Here is a 20,856-nt window from a genome sequence, read left to right on the forward strand (position 1 = left end):
CTAATATTTGGTTGAGTTATTGCAACAGATTTGACATATCTATATGAATATAGGTATGTATACCTATATGAATATAGGTATGTATACCTATATGAATAAATATAAGACAGCTTTTTGGGACTCTTTGAAGCTGAAGGTACCCCATTTTTACTTAAAATATTGACAGACTAAAGACAGGATTTGTGAACCTCAAGCATGTGAATGAACATATTTTTCCATATTGAAATACCTAATTATTTTATTATTCATTCACATAATGATACAGCGTGAGGGAAAATATATAGAAGCCAAAATAGTTATTTCTTGTAGAAAAATGCTCGAGATATTCCAGTGTTACTTCGAATTGAGCAACTTTTCATGTATATAATTGGGGAGTTTGTCATGGCTGGTCGTTGAAGTTTCTCAATTAGTAACACTAAATTTTTGTGCCATAAATAAATAGACATTTTGTTGCTGTGGAGGATTTTTTATCAACCTTTTCTTCATATATAGGAATGGTGAAACTTACTGAATTCGAATTTTTACTTTCTTTATGTAGATATTTCGTGGTCAATGACATATGTTTTGGGAGTAGTGGATTTTTTTCGAAGTGTTATCGGAAACATGTTATAGATACCTTCTTTCTTCCTCCTCAATTACTCCTTAAGTGTATGTCAAGATGCCCCATTAATAATCTTCGATAAAAAAAGGTATTTCTATTGCTGTCACAAAATGTTAAGATTGCCATTTAAAAAACTCTACTAGATACATCCCTCTAGGTCATCATCTCTCTCATTTCCTTCGATTCAAAAGATTTCTAGTGTTGACGAACTTCAGTGGGATAATCTATAGATGTCCGGGTGTCCTTTTCACTCTAATAACTTAATCCCGCATGGATATCATGTTGCAGCGGCTGGAAAGACATAAGAGGGACCACCGGTGTTGAAACAACCCACCGGATGATTGTTCCCTTCTGGATCAAGACCATCCTACGGGCTAAACGAAGTATCCGAACGTGCTGGATATACATTATCTTGGGGATGGGAGGAACAGGAGCTTAAAGAGCTTCGAATACAATATTTAACAAGATATTTAAGTATCTTCGATTTTGAGATGATGATGGTGATCCACCTTCGAATGGAATTATGCATGAGAAAATACCTAACCGAGTTATTTGAGAGAAAAGTGTTGAGAAATCTAGAAAATTTCAAGGCACTTTTTCTATTTTTCGAAAACGTCATTTAAGTATTTTATACAAGGTAAATCGTAAATCTCGTGCAATATTTTTAGGAGTGATAGGACACCCACAGATAAGCGCTCTTTGTCTAATGAGCTCATGTCTGAAACCACTCATTAAGAGTACTACAACTCTAACAAAATTACCTCAGAATCTTGAATTGGGTGCAGTTTTACTGAGCCTACGGTAATCGGGTTTTCCTAAAATCTTCCAGAATGGAAAATAAAAGCAATTTTCTACACCGATTTCAGTTGTAATCCAGAAATAATCAATTGAAATCCAGAAAACATCACCTGTGTTTCAGGTTAGTCAAATTTATTTCAGAAAACACCAAATTTAATACAGATTAGTCAATTCAATTTCAGAAATGGTCATTTGAAATTCAGTTTAGTCACATTTATTTCAGGAATCGTCAATGTAATTCAGATCAGTCAGATTCATTTCAGAAATCGTCAATTGTATTTCGGAAAAGATCATTTTAAATTCAGAATATATCAATGGTACTTCAGAAACAGAAAGAAATAAATTGAATTAAGTAGGCGTTAACAGATACTACTGAGGATAAAAAGTTTCAGAGTTTTCAGGGGTATGAGAAAATTGGATGAAAAATAAGGCAATAGGATCACGACCAGGCTTTCTGCAATATTTTACATAAATATGACTCATAAAACTTTTGTATGAAACACCTACATAACCTTGAATATCTTTCGTACTTTCTGAATTAAATGATTAATCTGATTTACAATTGATGGTTTCTGATATTAAGTCTGAATTACATTTGATGTTTTCTGAAATAAATGTAACTAAACTGAACATCAAATGACCATTTCTCAAATTGAATTGACTAATCTGAAATACAATTGACGGTTTATGAAATGATTCTGACTGATCTAAATTACAACTGACGATTTGTGAAATAAATGTGACTAAAATGAATTTCAAATGATCATTTCTGAAACTAAATTGACTAACCTGAATTACATTTGATGTTTTCTGAAATACACGTGACTAAACTGAATTTCAAATTACCATTTCTGAAATAAATTTGACTAATCTGAATTTCAATTGACGGTTTATGAAATGAATCAGACTGATCTGAATTACAATTGACCGTTTTCTGAAATAAATGTGTTTCCTGAAATTAAATTGACTTACCTGAATTACATTTGATGTTTTCTGAAATATAATACATGTGGCGAAACTTAATTTCAAATGACCATTTCTGAAATAAACTTGACTAACCTGAATTTCAAATGATCATTTCTGAATTATAACTGGAATTGGTTAAGTATTTTGGTTGAGTTCCGTTCGTCATTTGAGGGAATATAATCAGTATGGTCAACCAAATTATCGACCAGTAGGTATCTCTGATTCTGTTCAAGATTTTTTGTTCACACTTCACTTTACTGTTTGTTGTAGGTGCTCTTGAAAGAGGAACAAACTCAAATTATTCTAATACTGTTAATTTGATTGATTTATTAAGCGTACCCCTTTTTAACACATACATATTGTGATCAATAGTCCTAAATAATATTTCAAATTGAATTATTGCAAATAACACAACGAAGTAGCAATGCAATAGGTCCTTGAGTCCTTGGATTATTTAGAGGGACGCTTTACATATTTAGACTTATTAGGAAGTATGTATTCTCTTTAGTGTTCAAGGATGAATTTCTCTAAAAAGAAATCGTCCTGCGAAGCGGGAACGTATGGCTATGAGCTAGTGTATAATAAAAATAAAATAATAAATTAATAACACCTTATTAGTTTGATTTTACTACAATTAATATTAATAATTCTTTGAATTGAACGACATATTCCTATATAATCAAGAAAGTAGAAGCCTCAGAAAAAGTCAACAAACATTTCGAATCAATGGGACAAGAAACATACAGGATATCCCAAAACACCTGAAATACTTGAACGAAAGCTATTGTAGGCGCTCTGAATAAAATGAAGAGAATATTTCTCTTAGACAATCTCTTTTTTAAAATAACGATTTCTGTGAAAATATTTTGTGCTTGTATTTACCACGGTTCCTGATGGTATAATACTTACTCTTCATGGCTTATACCCCTAGATTTTCATCGAAGCGTAGAAGAAGCTGTTGTCATTGTTGGAAAAGTAGTTCTCGACTGAAACTCATGTAAGTGAAAAATGAAAACAAGTAAATCCCCTATGCTGCTAATAATAGTCAACAGGACCAACTTTCTTCTAGATGCGTTCCTGTGTCCGTTCTTTTGAAACTTGCCGGCCGTTAACACACAAAGACGTCGCAAATTGTTATCCGAATCTCAGACTTTGATGTCGAGCATCGACCGTCACTAAATCGATTCCAGTACGACCGAGACCGTATTTGTATTTCGAGATAGAACTCTTTAACGCCAATTAAAGTTGTGGATTTTATGATGTCGCTAGAACGTCTAGTCGAACCAGTCTTTTTTTCGAAACTTGACACTTGTTATTTGGTGTTGCTGGGTCAATATTGGTATTTTAATATACAACACATATTTATTTGAAGTCATTATTATATTATTTGCAGCTCTGGATGTTTTTTTTTGACAACCTCCTATTATTAGTCTAAATATTGTTCATACATTTCAACAATAGGTAACTGTAACAGAATCAAGGAAAACCATAGACATTAATTATTTTTATCAGATTCGGCATCGTTGAAATTTCATTAAAAAACATAAATATATCTAAGATATTATTCATACCATTCAATGGAATCATAGTAGACTTATCAATATTTTTCAATCAAAATACATAGTAGGCAGCTCAAACCAAAAATAAAAAATTCGAGTAAACTAACCAAATCACCAAAAAGATGATATTTTCATATTTTTGGAATATCACATACCTATTTTAGAATATATGAAAGTGTCCTTTTTTAATCCTTCTCGAATATTCAATCAACAACAAAATTTTCACTATTTTCTAAATATTTTTCTTGATAATCATCAAAAATCTTATTCTTAGAGTTTTATAGGCTATTTTTAAATCAATTTATTACTATTAATTCGAGAAATTAGACAAACATTCAATTCAGCTCAAACCAACAATAAAAAATTCGAGAAAACTTACCAAATGACCAAAAAGATCTATTTTCATACTTATTTTCGGAATATCACTTATTTTAGAATATATGAAAGTGTCCAGATTTTAATCCTTCTCGAATATTTAATCAACATTTGCATGAATTTCGCTATTTTCTGAATATTTCTCTTGATAATGATCGAAAATCTTATTCTTAGAGTTTTATAGGCTGTTTTTGAATGAAGTTATAACTTTCAAAACGATTGTAGGTATTTATGAGTACGAGGTTCCAGAAATCCTAAAACACTTACCTATTTATACTGATTGGAGCAGTGTTCAATACTCAAAACTTATTTAATAAAATTCGTATGTACAAACTTCTTCAGTTAGTTTACTACTATTTCATTTGTAATTTATCATTCTGGTCTATCACATGAAAAATGTCATAAGTTTAAAAATACTGATTTTCCACGCATAACAAAGCTTATTGTATACCTATGTGTGAATTATATATCTACATAAATGTAGTTGTAGGTATAATTGGGTTTAATCGTTTAATCCAATTATAATAAACTGAATCGAAAGCATCGTTTTTTGAGATATGTTTTTAGTGGAATTTGTTCAACTTCTGTTTCTGGCAAACAACATGAATAGATATACCTATTCAAATAATTTTGAATCATCTACTTTAACCTCTGGTTTTTTTGGCGCAAACAGATTTCATCTGTCAGTTGTTTGTGGAGAAACCATCTACAGAAGAATATCAAGTGTATATTACTGGAGAAATTATGAAACCAGTTCACACTTTTTTTGAGATCTGACATAATTTTGAGGCAGTTACTCAAGAAAACATAGTTCAAGGGACAATATAAAGATTCAAAATGAATTATACAAGGTGATCAAAAGAATACTATAGTAATAAAACCTATATACATTTATTGGATGAGATCGACTATTTGATATAAAACAGATGGTATAACAATATTTATATTTTCTCCTCACGAATAACTCAATTTTGAGAAAATATTTGGAAAAATGAAACAAGGTTTATTATGGATAAGTTCTAGGAGATGAAAATAAACCTAAAAATTCAATCAATGAATTGAACTTACGCTCAACGGTAATCTATGAATCGTTCATAATTATTCTTCATTTCAAGACACTCCATTTTCGAGTCAACAGACTGGATATCTGAATAAATATTTGAGTAGGGAACTGACGATCCATCTTGTTCGCTTGCTCTGTCAGCTCATTTGGTTTTATTTTTCGAAACTCCTGCATTCTTTCACGCTCACCTATTATGCACCCCTTGCATCATTAACACTAGAAACCCCTTCTTGTTTGATGGGGATGATCATTCTGAGAATTGTGTGTTGTTGGAACTTGTATATGGATGATCCTTTTTTTTTTGGATACTTCGTAATTCATATATTTATTTTTTTCGGTTGATGAACCCTACAGTCATCTAGTGAAATGATGGAAGCATCACGAAATTCAAAAATATCTAGTAGTTAAGCGGTGGATTTCATGAAACGTCCATTATAACACACAATTAATTTAAAAGAAAAAAATATGGGAAGTGATAAAATTTCAATTTTTTTTCACCACTTGCACTGAAACATTCACAAAATGAATTATTCATCACTCTTCTAATGTTAGGGGTAGGATTAATTTGTCTCTAACCAATCAGTTTCAACTATGTCAAGGGTTGCTTGAAGTTGTTTTATGACATCAAAACACAATTTTATTCTATTTCTTTATTGATCAAAAAATATATAGTTAGTAGGGGAGTTGACAATTTTTAAGGAATAGTGTGACAGGTAAACTAACATAAACATATAAGTACTCATTTTCCTGTAGGGAACTAAAAAAATACAATGAAATAAAATGGTCTCCTGGGGAAATATTCAAAGGTACCTAAAACTACAAATAGAAAAAAACGAAAAACAATGATTAGAAAGAGAATATTCAACAAAAAATCAATCAGAATTTTGAGATTCTTTTAATTATTTCTTCATTATATTAATTGATTTGTTTATCCTACAAAAATGCAATTATTGAATTGTTCCTATTAATTCGTACCTAGGTCTGAATGTTCCAAAAGGTACCCAAGCCGAGTTCAGTTCATTTCCTACTATCGTTGCTGTGAGGTCAGTCCTTTATTACATTGTAACTGAGATATTTCAAAGCGACATTGTATCCTTCTTTCCACTGAAAGGATATGCTATTTATAGGAACAACAATAATTGCAGAAGTTACTGTTTGATTTGTCGAAAGAATTAGAGGGCAGTTCGTGACAGCTGTCGACATTACCGTCGTTTGCTCAAGAGCTTGATAATGAATTATGTATGTCTGGCAGTCTAGCCGCAGTTTCCGATATCTTTACTTTATTGACGATCAAGTTTCTGTTTTATTATAATATTAATGGGTGTCATTATGATACATATTTAATGGTGTTTTCTTGGAAGATATTTTAGGGGGTTTCAAATCTTCTTTTCTATTAAGCATAGTAGTGAATGTTTTCTGTGACTGTGACTATGATTCGCTGATGGGAAAACTTGGTCAGAGAGGCCCTGGCTGATTTTTTTAACATTGCCATCAACATGATCAAAGAATCAAACTATATTGGCGACAAAATATTAATCGATATTTTGAATCATTTCAAAATTTTGAAGGCAATTGAGAAAGTTGTGATTTATAGATTGATTTGAAATTAAAAATGGAAATTTGAGATAATTACACTTATTTTAAAAAATAAATCAGTTTAGTCCATTTTTTGTCTTTATTTTCATCAACCTTAGAAATTTTCACCTACATCCCATTTTTATTGCCAGTTTTTTAGGATCGACATAAATAATCTGGTACCAACTATATCCTATAAGGGTTATTAAAATGAAATCATTCATTGAGAAAATCTAGAGTTTCCCTATCAGAAGAAATTTCTGTATTTATTTATTCAGTTTGAGCACAAACAGGTAATCACATACCCAAAAAATATGATCGCAATTCAACAATGGTAAACCTTTACGAAAGTGACCATAAATTGCATCTACAAACCATATAAAATCTACTTACATACAGTTCAACAAAAAAAAAGGAAAAAATGTGATAATACTGAAGAACAATGCAACCAACAGTAATAAAAAATTATAATAATAATTTGAAGGCCGATAATACAAACTAACATGCTTATATGTATATATAAAGTAAAAACATTATACAAAAAACGTCAAGCTCCAAATCAATATAAAAAGAAAAAAAATCTTTTTGAGAAAATTTAACATGCAAAAACTTAAATATTCCAAACAATATAAAATATATCTTCCGAACTAAACATAACATGGGACATCATGAATACTCGTGCATTAGTATAGGTATCTTTACACTGCAGAACAAAAAATTAACAGAATGAATGAAGAATTAAAATTTTTCCCACGTTTTTTACGAAATGGGACCCGATTAATTTATCCTTGATTGAGCTCTAGTATCATCACTTTTTCAAAATTTGGTGTTATACTATCATGTTCGTTAGTAATGTATGGTACTGGAATAATGACGACAAAATAATTTTCTTTAAGCCATAATAAATGAAGAACTTCTTTTCAGAATAACGAATGTTTTGTTTATTTCAAAAAAATGATCACTAAAGAGAATTAAAATGACATGATCGTCAGTATTCAGAAGAAGTAGAGTACTATAAAGAAAAACTCTGTTTGATCTACCATTATGAATGGATATACTATAGGTGGATTGATAACAAATTATTCACTATTAGCATGAAAACTGATCGGCAAGGATTTCCTTGGTAGTATGTGAGTATGTTTACCTATATGGTTTGACTCCGAATTTATGACTTCATTGTCAAATAACCTCAGGGCATATTATACAGTAATGACTTCAAGAAACCTGAATTATTGTTATGTTTTGTCTACATATTTAACGGACGCAGAGGAAACTGGTTCTGCACCATTCGATATTTTGATGCCAATCACCAGCATAATTATAAAGTTTAGTTACCAATTGCCTGTCTAAATATTTTCCTTCTATACACGGTGTCCCAGGATTAGACCTAGGTAGTTCCAGCTCTTTCAAGTATGAAATCAGTAACTGAATCTTGGAAATTTCGCCACATAATCAATAAACGTTCCTGGAATTTCAGATCCGCCTTGTTTTCAGTGCTTTTTTGGTCAAAATTCGAACTACATCCCAAATGAACTACAAGTATTTTTCTTGCGACAAAGGTCTTGTTGAAAAACAAGCGGTGATCGTTCCAGGATCACACGCGGTGAAGCTAACTATATGGACGGATTTCTCATTAAGCACGCCTTAAAACTACATTGGCGGACGTTTAAGAAAAACATAGGGGAGCATCGTTCGGTAAAACAAGAGTGGAGTGTGCGGATTAGCTAATCTCAACTTCCGCCAGCTTTTATTTCTTCCCTGGTAGCCGCTTTGTCGTTCAGATTTCTCGTGTGAAGGGGACTTTAATATGAATTATTCTCATGGAGGAATTAGGAGGAGGGGACAGTGCGTTTGTTTGAAGTGTGATTCTTCATAATTGATAGATTATTAAGTCTTAGGTCTGATCGTCATTATTCAAAGCTTTTCCAAGCCATTCAACATGGGAATATGTAGTATACTTTACCTATACGAGGATGTATTGATATCTCGTTAGCCTAGACCAGTTCCATGCATAAAAATATTGCGTTACCATAGCAACGAACAATAACTCATTAGAAGTGTCAGTGTGAAGTTTGAGGTCAAAAAAGTAAACCAGAGTAACGGAATAAATTAAAAGAAAAAAGATGTCCACCGAAATTGTGAAAATCGAAAAATTGGAGTATCGAGCCATCATCAAGTACCTACCTGTATTTAGAAAGGTTAAGAGGTAAACAGATTTACGAAGATATGCTCAATACCCATGGTGATCAATGTCCTTCGTATGAGATCATGAAAAATTGAACTGCAAGCTTCAAAAGAGGTAAATTTTCCATTGAAGATGATGACCGATCGGCCAGTTTCTGTGTCACTCCCCGAAAATATCGATGCGATTCATGACATGATTTTATTAGACGTGTTCATCATATAGTTCACGTCAATTTGGACATGAGAAAAAAATTTCTGCAAAATGGATCCCCAAATGTTTGAATGTTGACCAGAAGCGTGCAAGTGAAGAAAAGAAAAGACGCGGAAACCTATACAAAGGTGTTTTGTTTTTGCAGGACAATGCCCCTGCACACAAATCTCATGTGGCCATGCAAAAATTTCATGATTTAGGGTTTGAATTACTAGAGAACTCCCCTTATTCACCAGATTTGGCTCCATCCGACTATCATCTCTTTCCTCAACTGAAAAAAAGTTTAAGAGGTCGTAAATTCTTCTTCTTCTTCCAATGAGCAGGTAATAAAAGCTGTGGAGGTCTGGTTTGCAGAGCAAGAAGAGGTCTAGAGACGTTGCAGGTTCGCTGTAATAAATGTATCCAATTAAGAGGAGAATATGTGGAGAAATAAAATATTTTGACATTGAAATTTTGTTTGGTTCTATAGTAGGCTAAGAATTTTTAAAAATCTCCTCGTCGTCATAACCATGGCACAGCAGCAGACTCATAGACAAGCAGACCAAAGTAACTGAAGGCTCTATAGGTGCTTGGCAAGAATGTGTCCCCTTCTTAGCATGTGCGCATATTCGCGAATCCAATTACCGTTGAGGGCGCTGCGAAATGAAAACAAACTTTGACGTTTGTCAGTACTCTTTTCGAGATTTGTACGGACTAACAGAGTTTTTCTAGAAAATCAAGATATTTATCGGAATTATCGGAAGCGAATTGATTGATTTAGTTTCGTAAAGAAAGATCAACATTCTTTGGAAATATTTCATTTGAAAAGGATGAATTGTGGAATAAAATCGAGCGATGATATTGGTGATCCACTGTACCTGGAAAATCCTATTATTTCACAGATTCTCTCTTGAATTAAACCTAGCTAATAATGTTGAGGCAGCATATTCTGAGTTTGTGAAGTTTCTATTTAAAGTATTTTAATTCCATGTTATGATATAGGTATTTCTCATACTGAAATCTCAAGAGACATAAATATGATTCAGCTCATGGAACAAGTTCTACAGATGAGAAAAAGCATTCATTTGGAAGTATGAAAATTATGAAATTGTATTTCTAAATCATCAATTGAATTTAGCACTTTTAGCAGAAAACTCTCGGAAAGAAAAATCGTTTAACCTAACTCCTGCCAGTTGAAAGGACTGGTATAAATACCTTTTCCAATTTTTTTTCGGAATCAATATTTCTATTCAGAAACCCAGACAATAATCCCGATATAACTTCTCCAAATAATAATTATAATACTTTGTTGGACAACGTGAGATAAGAAAAAACATAAGGAACTAAACTTGTTTTGACTTTGCAGTACTGACAAAGTAGTTTCGTAATTCAGTCGGCAGAGGGCGTCTAGATTTTTGGATTCGCCAATTGTCGACGTTATCATGTTTGACCTCGTTCAGATGTCTTCCATGCAAAGGTTAGCCAATCAGTTTCTGCATGATGATTTCTGCAGTGTTCGACGGTTTCTAAGTGATCCTGTTACAGCTTTAACGGAGTAGAACTATCAGCATTACAAATTACTCGATGAAGTTCTGATGAACAGATTCAATTTCCTGAGAAAATGCATTATTATTAATGAAATTTCATTGAATTTTTCAGGGTATTCCAAAGTTCAAAGTGAAATTTAGTTATCAATTATGCAAACTGCCGAATGCGCTGGTAATCAACAATCGTCGGAGAATCTATAACATTTCTAAGATGTTGTTTACATTTTTTTATAAAAGCTGTCAGGCAGAAGCACAAATCGTTAGATTTTGACTGAATTTTCTTTCCAGTGGAAAATAGTGTAGGAAAATTAGTTAAACAAATAAAAATACTTATGAGGTTTCCAACCACAAGGGCCATCAAAAAGACATTCCAATGTCTAGTTCTCACATTTTTCAAATCAGCTTTCTTGATCGATAGGAAAGAATAGAAAATTGAATACAACTCTGAACAGTTTCACATGGTATACAGAACAGAATATCACCATTAAAACCGGGGTTTTAAAATAGTCACAAAGAGATAAACCATGTTTCGCCTTCACTAAAAATTTCACTCTTCAATTTGGAGGATGAAGAGGAAAATCTATTTTGTCGATGTTGATACATTGGTACACAAAAAAAGCAAGGATGTATAAAAACATCGTCTAGTCTGAAAAATATAGATGCGTGGTAACAGCAATGTTTTTTCTGGTATAAAAAGAACTATTATATAATAATTTAACCTTTTAATTTTTTAAATTGGTGAAAAAAGAACAGATTTTGAAAATTTCAACTGGGTAGTTGTAGTGTACATAAAATAAATACCTAACTTTCAAACTAACCAACATTCGACTTCTCTTCCCTATTCAAAAAATGTTAGGTGTTGATGCCACCATCATGAAGGTGTTTTGTCGGAAGAAACTCATGATTCTCCCTCAAAAAAGAAGTTTACCCTGTTAACCTTTGTTTTAGGAATCTTCGAAAAATCTTCGTTTCTGAGTTATGTAAGGGTACACCTGTATTTTATCTGAACGATTATAATCACTTTTGTCTTTAGAGATTCCTTCAATATTCAACGAAATAACTCTAATAATTCCACTCCCTGGCCGGGAAATTCTTTTAGAACAGCTTTGTTCAGAAGTTCATAGAGACAGCTCACTAGGGCTATGATTTTACTGACCCTTTTATATGATACCCTCAGAATTTCTAAACCTTGGAACTCCGGTATAGAAACTAAAAACATGGTTTAGAAAAAACATCAATTATGAAAGCGGATCATAGATTTTTCTGAAATATCGTTTGCATCCCTAGCAGTAATAGCCTGAAATATATTTTTATTCTATTCCCTATCTATATCTGAAATGAAAGAAAAATTGAGGAGAAACAAAATTTATAAAGAAGACGATAATTAATTCACTCTTTGAAAAAAATGGCTCGAAGTTCTAAGTCAGATATATAATAGGTATTTCTAAGCCTGTTGGAAGGACCTGAAAAATTCTGAAATGTTCTCCTACAAAGCAATACCTCGAAGATGAATTCGAATTTTGTCAACCTGAGAATCATCCCCTTCGCTTCTATGGCATTTCGAGCAGATTAAGTTAGTTGTTCTTTCTTATTTTGCCCGCGTACATCTGGTGACTGGCGCACGCACGAAATCCACTCATAATTATTGCTTTCATTGTGATTTGGCATGTTCTGAATGGGCGTCCATATTGGCACAGTCGCAGCTGTTTGCTTTGGATTTATGACACTTACGGCGAAATTCAGATGTAGAACCCCGTGTTTGGTTAACGTTAATTCGGATTCTTCTCCAATATATCACACACAAAATCATTAATTTTGTTTTCCCGACCCAATATACTAATACTGTCGACACTCATATAGACTGAAAACTATCCAAATAGTAACATAAGGTAGTAAGTAATGTTTTGGGGTGGAACAGGTTATTCTCGAAGTACCTACATATATTAGAATTTTGTGTTCTGCGTGTCCCAAGTTTGAGTTATGACGTCATCGAAATTTTTTTCGAATGGGGATCGTAATTTTTTATGACTATTCTTGAGGGGTACCTATATCAAGTTAACTAAAGCTTTATTTCTTGTCATTCAAAAGATATTTAACAAGCATCAAATAATTAGACAATCTGAATTTATTGAAATAATTCTTGCAGCTTAAACACTCAAACTCACAAGTTATTTGTTAAGTTATCATTTTTTGTCAAACAAAAAAATTAAACAAATTCAAGTAAAGAGAGTAGCATAGTATCAAGCGAAGATTAGCGGAAGAAGAAACAGCGTTAATAAGAAATTTAATATGTAAATATAATGTATAGTATAGTATCAAAAGTGGTTTTACCCTAAATTTCATTTTAAGAGAGCATTTTGCTTTCCCTAGTGGAACTTTTATTCATAAGCATTTTTTTTATTTTGAATTATTTTTATATTTCTGATTCTGATAACACTCACATGATTATTTTTTCAAACATCGTTTCATTCATTTGGAAATTGGCTTAAAAATACTAAGTTTTCATCAAGAAAATAAAAATATTCATGGAACACCATAAAAACTCTGCTCTAAATTCTAAAAAAATATTTTAATAGATCAGATTAATAACTAATATTTTCAATAATTCAACTTGTTGTTCATTATTTGCCAAAAATCAGAAATATACTGAATTGCTAATTTATTTTTAAGTAATCCGAACGAAGTCTGATATTTTTACTTAGATATTTGTATTTTGTGTTTGCTGTGACTGAAAATGAACACAACTCCCTGTTTACAAGTTTGATCTATACGCACAAACTGAGTTAATGACCTGCAGTCTATTTTCAATATTCAGCAGTTTCATTAAGTCAACCTGTCTAACGTAACGACTATGTATGATTCCCACGGTGATAGTATTGAACTTTTCGCTTACAATGTGCTTATATCAGATGCATATACATATAACAAGCCACATTAGACTGAAGATGAGAATCTAGGTCATGACTCATATAAATGATGACTAAATCTTTCGTTCGAAGACAATCATTTCCGCTTTTATCGAAGATGCAATTTTTTTCGTTTCGATTAAAAATTTCGACTTATAAAATTTGAATGCTATGGTATAATGATCCATTTAGGTATTTCAAAGCTTTTGTTTGGATTGACTGTAGCAAAAAAAAGTAGAAAAAATAGAATTGCCATCGAAGTACTTCAAAATATCCAAATCAAACAAAGTTTTTATTTTGAGTAATGAAGAACTATCGATTCCCGAGAATTTTATTTTTTCCCACCAGAAAAAAAAACTCCATTCCCTTATCAATGTTGAATGAACAATATAAGAAGGATTAGATATTAGAGAATGTAATGAAATTGCAAAAAATATTAAAAAAATATTGAAGACACAATGTATTGCCATAATCATACATTGGATATTTGAAATACCCACTGCTTTTTACTGAGTATTGCAGTTATGAACTAGTTATGTAGCAAGTGAAATTCAGATAATGTGTATACTGGGTGTCAATTATTAGTTGCAAAAAAATTTAAGGGTCTTTCTTTGTCAAAAAATGGCGTAGGTCCTTAATATTATATATTTTCATTTTTTTTGTCAAGAAATCATCCCTTAAATATTTTCTGTTGAAATTTTATTTCTTTTCTCAGTGTTGAAGATTGGGAAAAAGCTGATCTGAGCTCTCCGAGGAAAACATTTTTCTTATTTTAATTCCTATTTGTTTTTAGAATACTTCTGAATATTTTGACATGGTTAACCTTCTTTTAGTTTGTAGACTTTTCATTCGAAATTTAAATTTCTGGTATATGTCATTATCTATTCTCCTGCCAAAATACAATATATAATATGATATATAATAACAAGATTTCAAATATCGAATAATAAATAACTCTAAAACAATATGTGAAAATCTCAAATCCCTAATATCTCTGGACAGATAACTTTCATATAAAGATGTGCCAAATTGAATTTTCTATCGACATTCGTTATGATGATAAACATCAAAAATCCTTTATAAGATCTAGCATTTTCAAGACATTTCATCATTACTCTCTGTCGAGCATTCCTGAAAATGATTTCCTCTCACAATTTGGAAAATATATGGCAAACATGATCTTTTTTGGAATCCTTTCTTCTTATAATGTTAACGATAGATTCTCGAATATTTACATATGGAATTCCTCTCCCCATAGAAGCTAAAACTCCAGGGCCATGTTGGAGAGATCTTAAACCCTCAGTACCAAAACATCGATCCCAAAACAAAAACATAATATTCTTCATTAGTCATACGAGTTGTACAGCACGCCTGTCTAGCTAATTATTTTATAAACACTGTCCACAATGTTAAAACAAAGGCAAGGCCTTCTGCAAAACAGTAGAGTCAGCAGTTTTGGTAGCCATGAGAACTTCTTCAACATTATTCGTATTCTTGATGTAGTAAAAGTTTACATTTCGCCAGAGTAGGCTAAGTTGTGCGAGTGTTATATCGAAAATTTTGAGTGCATGTTTTTCGTGAACATTTGGACGGTTTTTCCGTAGTTCTCTGTTGATTTTGGCGATCAGTTCTTGCCGAAGAAGTAACGATGAAGCGCGTGAGGATTCAGATCAAACAGAGGCTTGAAGGTAGACGTACATCTATTTTATTGATCTTTCGAAAGCCAACTTATTCTTAAGAATTGATTCCCAATCAAAATTCGACAATCGACTATTTCGGAATCATAACATTCAAACTAGCATAAAGTGCACTATATTGAGATTCACATAATTTTCTCCAACAAAACTGGCACTAAAGAGAATGACGTACTTTCATTTTGATTCATACAACAATACTATCAATGGCATTTGAAAATACAGAGTATCCGAAAATAGATATATTTTCTTTGATTTCTTGCAATTTCAGACGATTGAAGTCACGAACTGAAAGAAATAGTCGGAAAGCATTCAATCTTCAAAAAAAAATAGTTACAATAACTTGCAAGAAGAACAATAAATACAATTTACATAAAAAATAATCAATTGAAAACGCAGATAAACTAAAAAATCGATGAAGGGAAATAAGCGCTGAGAGGAGAATTGAAGAATGAAGTGGGGAGATTCTAATACACAAAGGGGATTGAAAAAAGAGCGTAATAAAATGAAACATTTAGACCTAATAATATTGAATAAAATAAACAAATAAGTCTTTATAAACATTGATTCGCAAAGCATTGTTTTCGAAATGCGGAATTTTATTTCTTTTCTCTAGCCTTTCTTTATTTCCCTTTTTGCTTATTCTTTCATCAGAGAATTTATACCTAAATGTTTCACGAAAATGAGTAGGAAAAGGCATACCTGTCTTACCTTAAGATCGCATGATTTATACCCTCTAGAATTATTTTTTCGAGGATATAATAATTATTGAGAACATTAATCTCTGGTACCTACTCCTCCTAATAGCTTCGAATAGCTGCAGCGAAAGAACTAACAAAAAATGACAACAAATTCGAGGCAGTGTGTGACAAAGGTGTCACCCCTGCTTGGAAGGAGGACATTTCGAACACTTCTGTTACACTAGCGTCGGTTTTATTCTAGAAGCTCACTTCGTTTGTTTGTAGGGGAGAGTTCCTTTGAATCGGACGGCCCATGAACCGGACGCTACAGTTTTCTACTACACTCGATAGTAATTTAGCATCCTTTACGTAAATCTTATTTTTGCAACATCGATCGATATCTCTTGGAAAATGGCCAACCCTGTGGCTCGCGCCTTGTTGCAAAAATGGGATTTATGTAAAGGGTGCTAAATTACCATCGAGTGTAGTAGAAAACTGTAGCGTCCGGTTCATGGGCCGTCCGATTCAAAGGAACTCTCCCCTACATAATGAATAAGTAGTAAATAATTGCCGAATAAATATTTGATGAAGAATCGTCTTCCATATTTTTTTTTTCGGAATCTTTTGAACCGATTTGCGATTTCTGGACACCAGAAGATGATGGGCCCATATCCGACAACGCTAACTATCCGAAAACCATCCGTATACATATGTATATCGACTCTTCTGTGAACAATACAGATCGCTCCAATTCAAAGTGCACATTGCCCATTCCAATAGCCGTCGCATATGATTCTTTCATTCTCAAAAGTCGTCGAGAATGTAGATTAATGTCTGGAAGTCTTTAGCGAGCTGTTTCAATCGAAATCTAAACACCAGAAGAGTTCAAAAGCTGCTGTTGAAACGTTGAATGATTCGAAAGTACTCAAAGCCTAGCTATGGGTAGATATAGTCAGAAACCGATCTTGTGAATTGTTGGGCGTCCACTTCTAGGTCTTTCGGTCAGGTTTCCAGTTTATCGACATCCATGCACGAGCCCGGAAACTATGCTTTCACTAACTTGAGAGAAATTCGCAACATCTCTCAGATTTAGTCACGCTTCGATCATATACTCTATGGGCTTTATTCGCACCGAGTTTAAGTAGAGACATCATTGCAAAACAAATTTTCAGATTTCGAATCAAAATTGATTGGTAGAACGTGAAACAACCAATAATCTAGAATTCTTAGAAACTCAAACGACAACAACTAGCCTGAAACTGAAAAAGTTATTATTCCTTAATTTTTGTGGAACACTAATTAGATTTTTATATACATCAAGTAGACAGTGGAACTGATACCGCTGTCAACAATACTAAGACGAATTAAAAAAAAACTCAAGTAATACTGATGTTAGGTAGGTACTTAATTAGTAGACAAAATAATACTTCACAACGGTCTAAATCGCATATTCATTCCTTCAAATCTTTGAAAGCTCGTATCTATAGTCCATTCACTTTTAGTTTAGCACTCGGTTGGCCATTGAAATTTGACACATTCCACTCTGTATAGAACGAAAATGTGGGGTTATGCCGATTGTAAAAACATTTTTGTATTTTAAATCAGCGCTATGTTGTCCGTTGTAGGTAAAAGTCTCAGTAATTACGTATTTTATCACATTGTCGAATCACTTCGGAAAATATGAAGTCGAAAATATGTGACGAACATAATTGGCGTGTAAACGAACTGATTAAAGGCATGCTAAATTTAGTTATTTGTATGGAAAATACAAGAGATCAGTTTTTGAATATATTTATTTTTGCTATGGAAGAAAATTGAACTATTGACACATAATATGCAATAGCTTTTGAGGAGAGTTAATGTTAGATATCTTCTTCGGCTGAAGGTTGAAGTTGTAAATTTCAAAAAAATCAACCCCAAGATGAAATGCATATGGTGCTGTGGTTGAGAATGGTTATCTCTCGAAGGAGTTAACGGATAATTACAAGAATGTTAAATTCTTCAACAACAATCATCTTGCATCAATGGAAGTCAGAATAATTGAAAGAAGTTTCAAGGCAAGAGGATTTTCACAAACAAAAATTTCACATGAATTAACAATCAACAGGACAACTGGCTCGTATTTATGGCTGTTTATTTCTAAAACTTTGATATAATAATAATAATTATATATTCATTGATCCCTTAAGACATTTACAATGTATAGGACAAGCCAAATGAAATAGAGAAAAATTAATTTTCTGGAACTTATTCTACGATGGCATTAATCGAAAATCCTGTAGTAGTTTTTTGCATTCGTTCACCCTTAAGTAAAATTCTCAAATGCCACCACATGGCATCCTCTTCATTCACAATCTTTCTGATTGTGGAAACATTCAGCTAGAATATAAGTCGTTTATATTCAGATAAAACATTATTTAAATTCACTTACATTGAATATGTTCGCTACCGTCTGATATATATTGCAGCTATTAGAATATCAGGATTACCTACTATTTGAATGAGCTGACCTGAATATATAGCCCTTCCTGAAACCCTGTCTTTTCCCTTTTTCAATCACTTTCGGCATTTTTGTAATATTAATTGACATTAGTTGTGGCATGTCCAACCGACTGCTAAAATAAATGTGAATGGAATATACATTTTACCTAATTCTGGCCACCATATTTAAATTGTATCTATGATAATTCGTTAGAACGGCCTCTTTGGCGGAAAATTTCTGTAGCTACTTTGATTTATGAATTTTTAATGATCAATACTTCCATATTCATAATATGCTCCTTTTTTCCGACATTGTGGGTTAGAAATTCTATTCCTGGAATACTGGAGACTTCTTTCCATCTTCAAAAAAAAACATCAATAAATGAACCTATTGAAGTCTAGATTTGAAATGAAATAAGTTCGTGGCCCTTCTATATGCCTTGGTAGTCATCCGGTCATGCCTAAAGTGGTAGAAATAAAGCTAAATTCATTCATTTCTTTGTGAAGAATCAGAGTCTTCTAAAATTTGTGGAAAAAAGTATTTTACACAAGAAACCATTGAGAAATCAGGAATCCATTCAAGTTACATTTCTTTGCCAATATCGAATGATAAATTACCCCAAGTCGACATTCGTTTTAATAAACACCCCAATCGGTTTAATCCTTGGAAGTTTTGCCTCGACACACACGTAGTGTATCCTTTCCTCTCCATTCATTTCCTCACGTTCCGACTAGAAAAGCAAAAAAAAAACTCAGCTTCCGTCTTCTTTCACGCACCCGCAATACGCATGTCGTTCAGCTATTACTTTTACGTGACATCACAAGGAATAACAAACATTCCTTTTTACCCCTTGGGCATTACATTCAGTGTTTGTAAGTGACACCGTCCGAATTGTCTAGGTAGGCCTTGGCACCTGTAAGGACTATATTACACGGTAATAAACCTAGTTGCGTGGGAAAAAATGCGAATTTTATTTGGTCACTCAGTACACCGACCGTGGGAAACTGCACTTTGTTATTGGGTGGTCACTTTGTTTTATTTCGATAACTTGTTCTTTGACGCTTTCACTGGAGATGAAACTTATTGATTATAAATAAAAAAGTTGGCCTTAGTCATCGTGAAGAAAGTTTTTTCTGTCACAAGGCGTCCTCTGGCAGAATAAAGAGGCTCGTTTCTTTTTTTATAATAATATATGAATATTTTAACTCTTCTTTAGAACATAATTTGAAATAAATAATGAAATTCAGATAATTATTTTATTTATCCGGATTTTTTGCAGACTATTCTCAATTTGAAATAAATCCACTATTCAAGATTTCCAAAAAAACAATTGAACCCTATACGGGGTGTAAATGAATATGTAGTTGCCAAAAAATTGAAGCAGGTGATTCCGAAAAAAAATGGGTCTTTCACAAAAAAAATTCCAAAAGCCCCTGCTGTTTTTTTAAGAACCAGAAAACTGACAGAAATGTCATAAGTGCAAGGGATGGAAAAATCCACCCCTAAAATTTGTATCGCAAGAAACATTTTTCCTTATTCATATCAGAGTATTGAAAAATTTATTTTTGATAACTTCATCTATTTTAAACAAATAATGTATGTTGTAGTTTCTTGCTAAAAATAATGGTTTCTGAGGAAATTATTAAAAATTGCTTTTCAGGTGCCATCTTTATGAGGCTATATCTCAGCAAGGTCTGCTCAGAAAAAAATTCGTATAAAAAAACTTGAAAATTCTATATATGATTACAATTATTTTCTAATTCATAATAAATTATTGGTTATGTTGATTATTTGCTTTCATCTAATTAAAAGCAGCAAGACCTGATCCTGGCTAGAAAGCTCAGATGTTTCACGATAGTGAACAACATTCGTCATGTGTATTTAAGTGATCATAAACACAAGAAACAATGTACATAAAAGGTAGACAAAAATAATTTATTTAGAACTGTTAACAGCTGATGGTGATTTAACGGATTGTAATCTGCTAAACGTGCTTTCTGAGCATAATTTTATAGACTAGTTTATTTTAACGGGTCGGAAAGGTCGTAGACTATTCGATTTACGATTCTCAACAGTCAGTTTCTCAGATTATTACTCCCCTTATCACTTGGATATGATTAAAGCGTATTTCCTGAATTATTTCGAAAGAAAACGTAGGTGATTCAACACTTTCGGTAATTTTATGGAATAATTTATCGAAATTTGAAGGCATACCACCACCAAACTTTGATTTTTT

General features: G+C 32.5%; 1 protein-coding gene across 2 annotated transcripts in view; it reads left to right on the forward strand.

The window, feature by feature from the left end:
- The window catches only part of LOC123315663 (single-minded homolog 1), a 51,267-nt gene that overhangs the window by 3,800 nt on the left and 26,611 nt on the right, over nucleotides 1-20,856 (forward strand). Inside the window, exon 1 of one of the 2 annotated variants that reach the window (XM_044901458.1) lies at nucleotides 15,154-15,452. The exons of the other annotated variant lie outside the window; for it this stretch is intronic. Coding sequence (XP_044757393.1) covers nucleotides 15,413-15,452 — 40 coding nt within the window. The 5' untranslated portion in view covers nucleotides 15,154-15,412. Of the gene's footprint in view, nucleotides 1-15,153; nucleotides 15,453-20,856 lie in introns of those variants that run through there. 2 annotated transcript variants of the gene reach the window in all.

Source organism: Coccinella septempunctata, chromosome 6, assembly GCF_907165205.1.
Source record: "Coccinella septempunctata chromosome 6, icCocSept1.1, whole genome shotgun sequence".
Taxonomy (NCBI): domain Eukaryota; kingdom Metazoa; phylum Arthropoda; class Insecta; order Coleoptera; family Coccinellidae; genus Coccinella; species Coccinella septempunctata.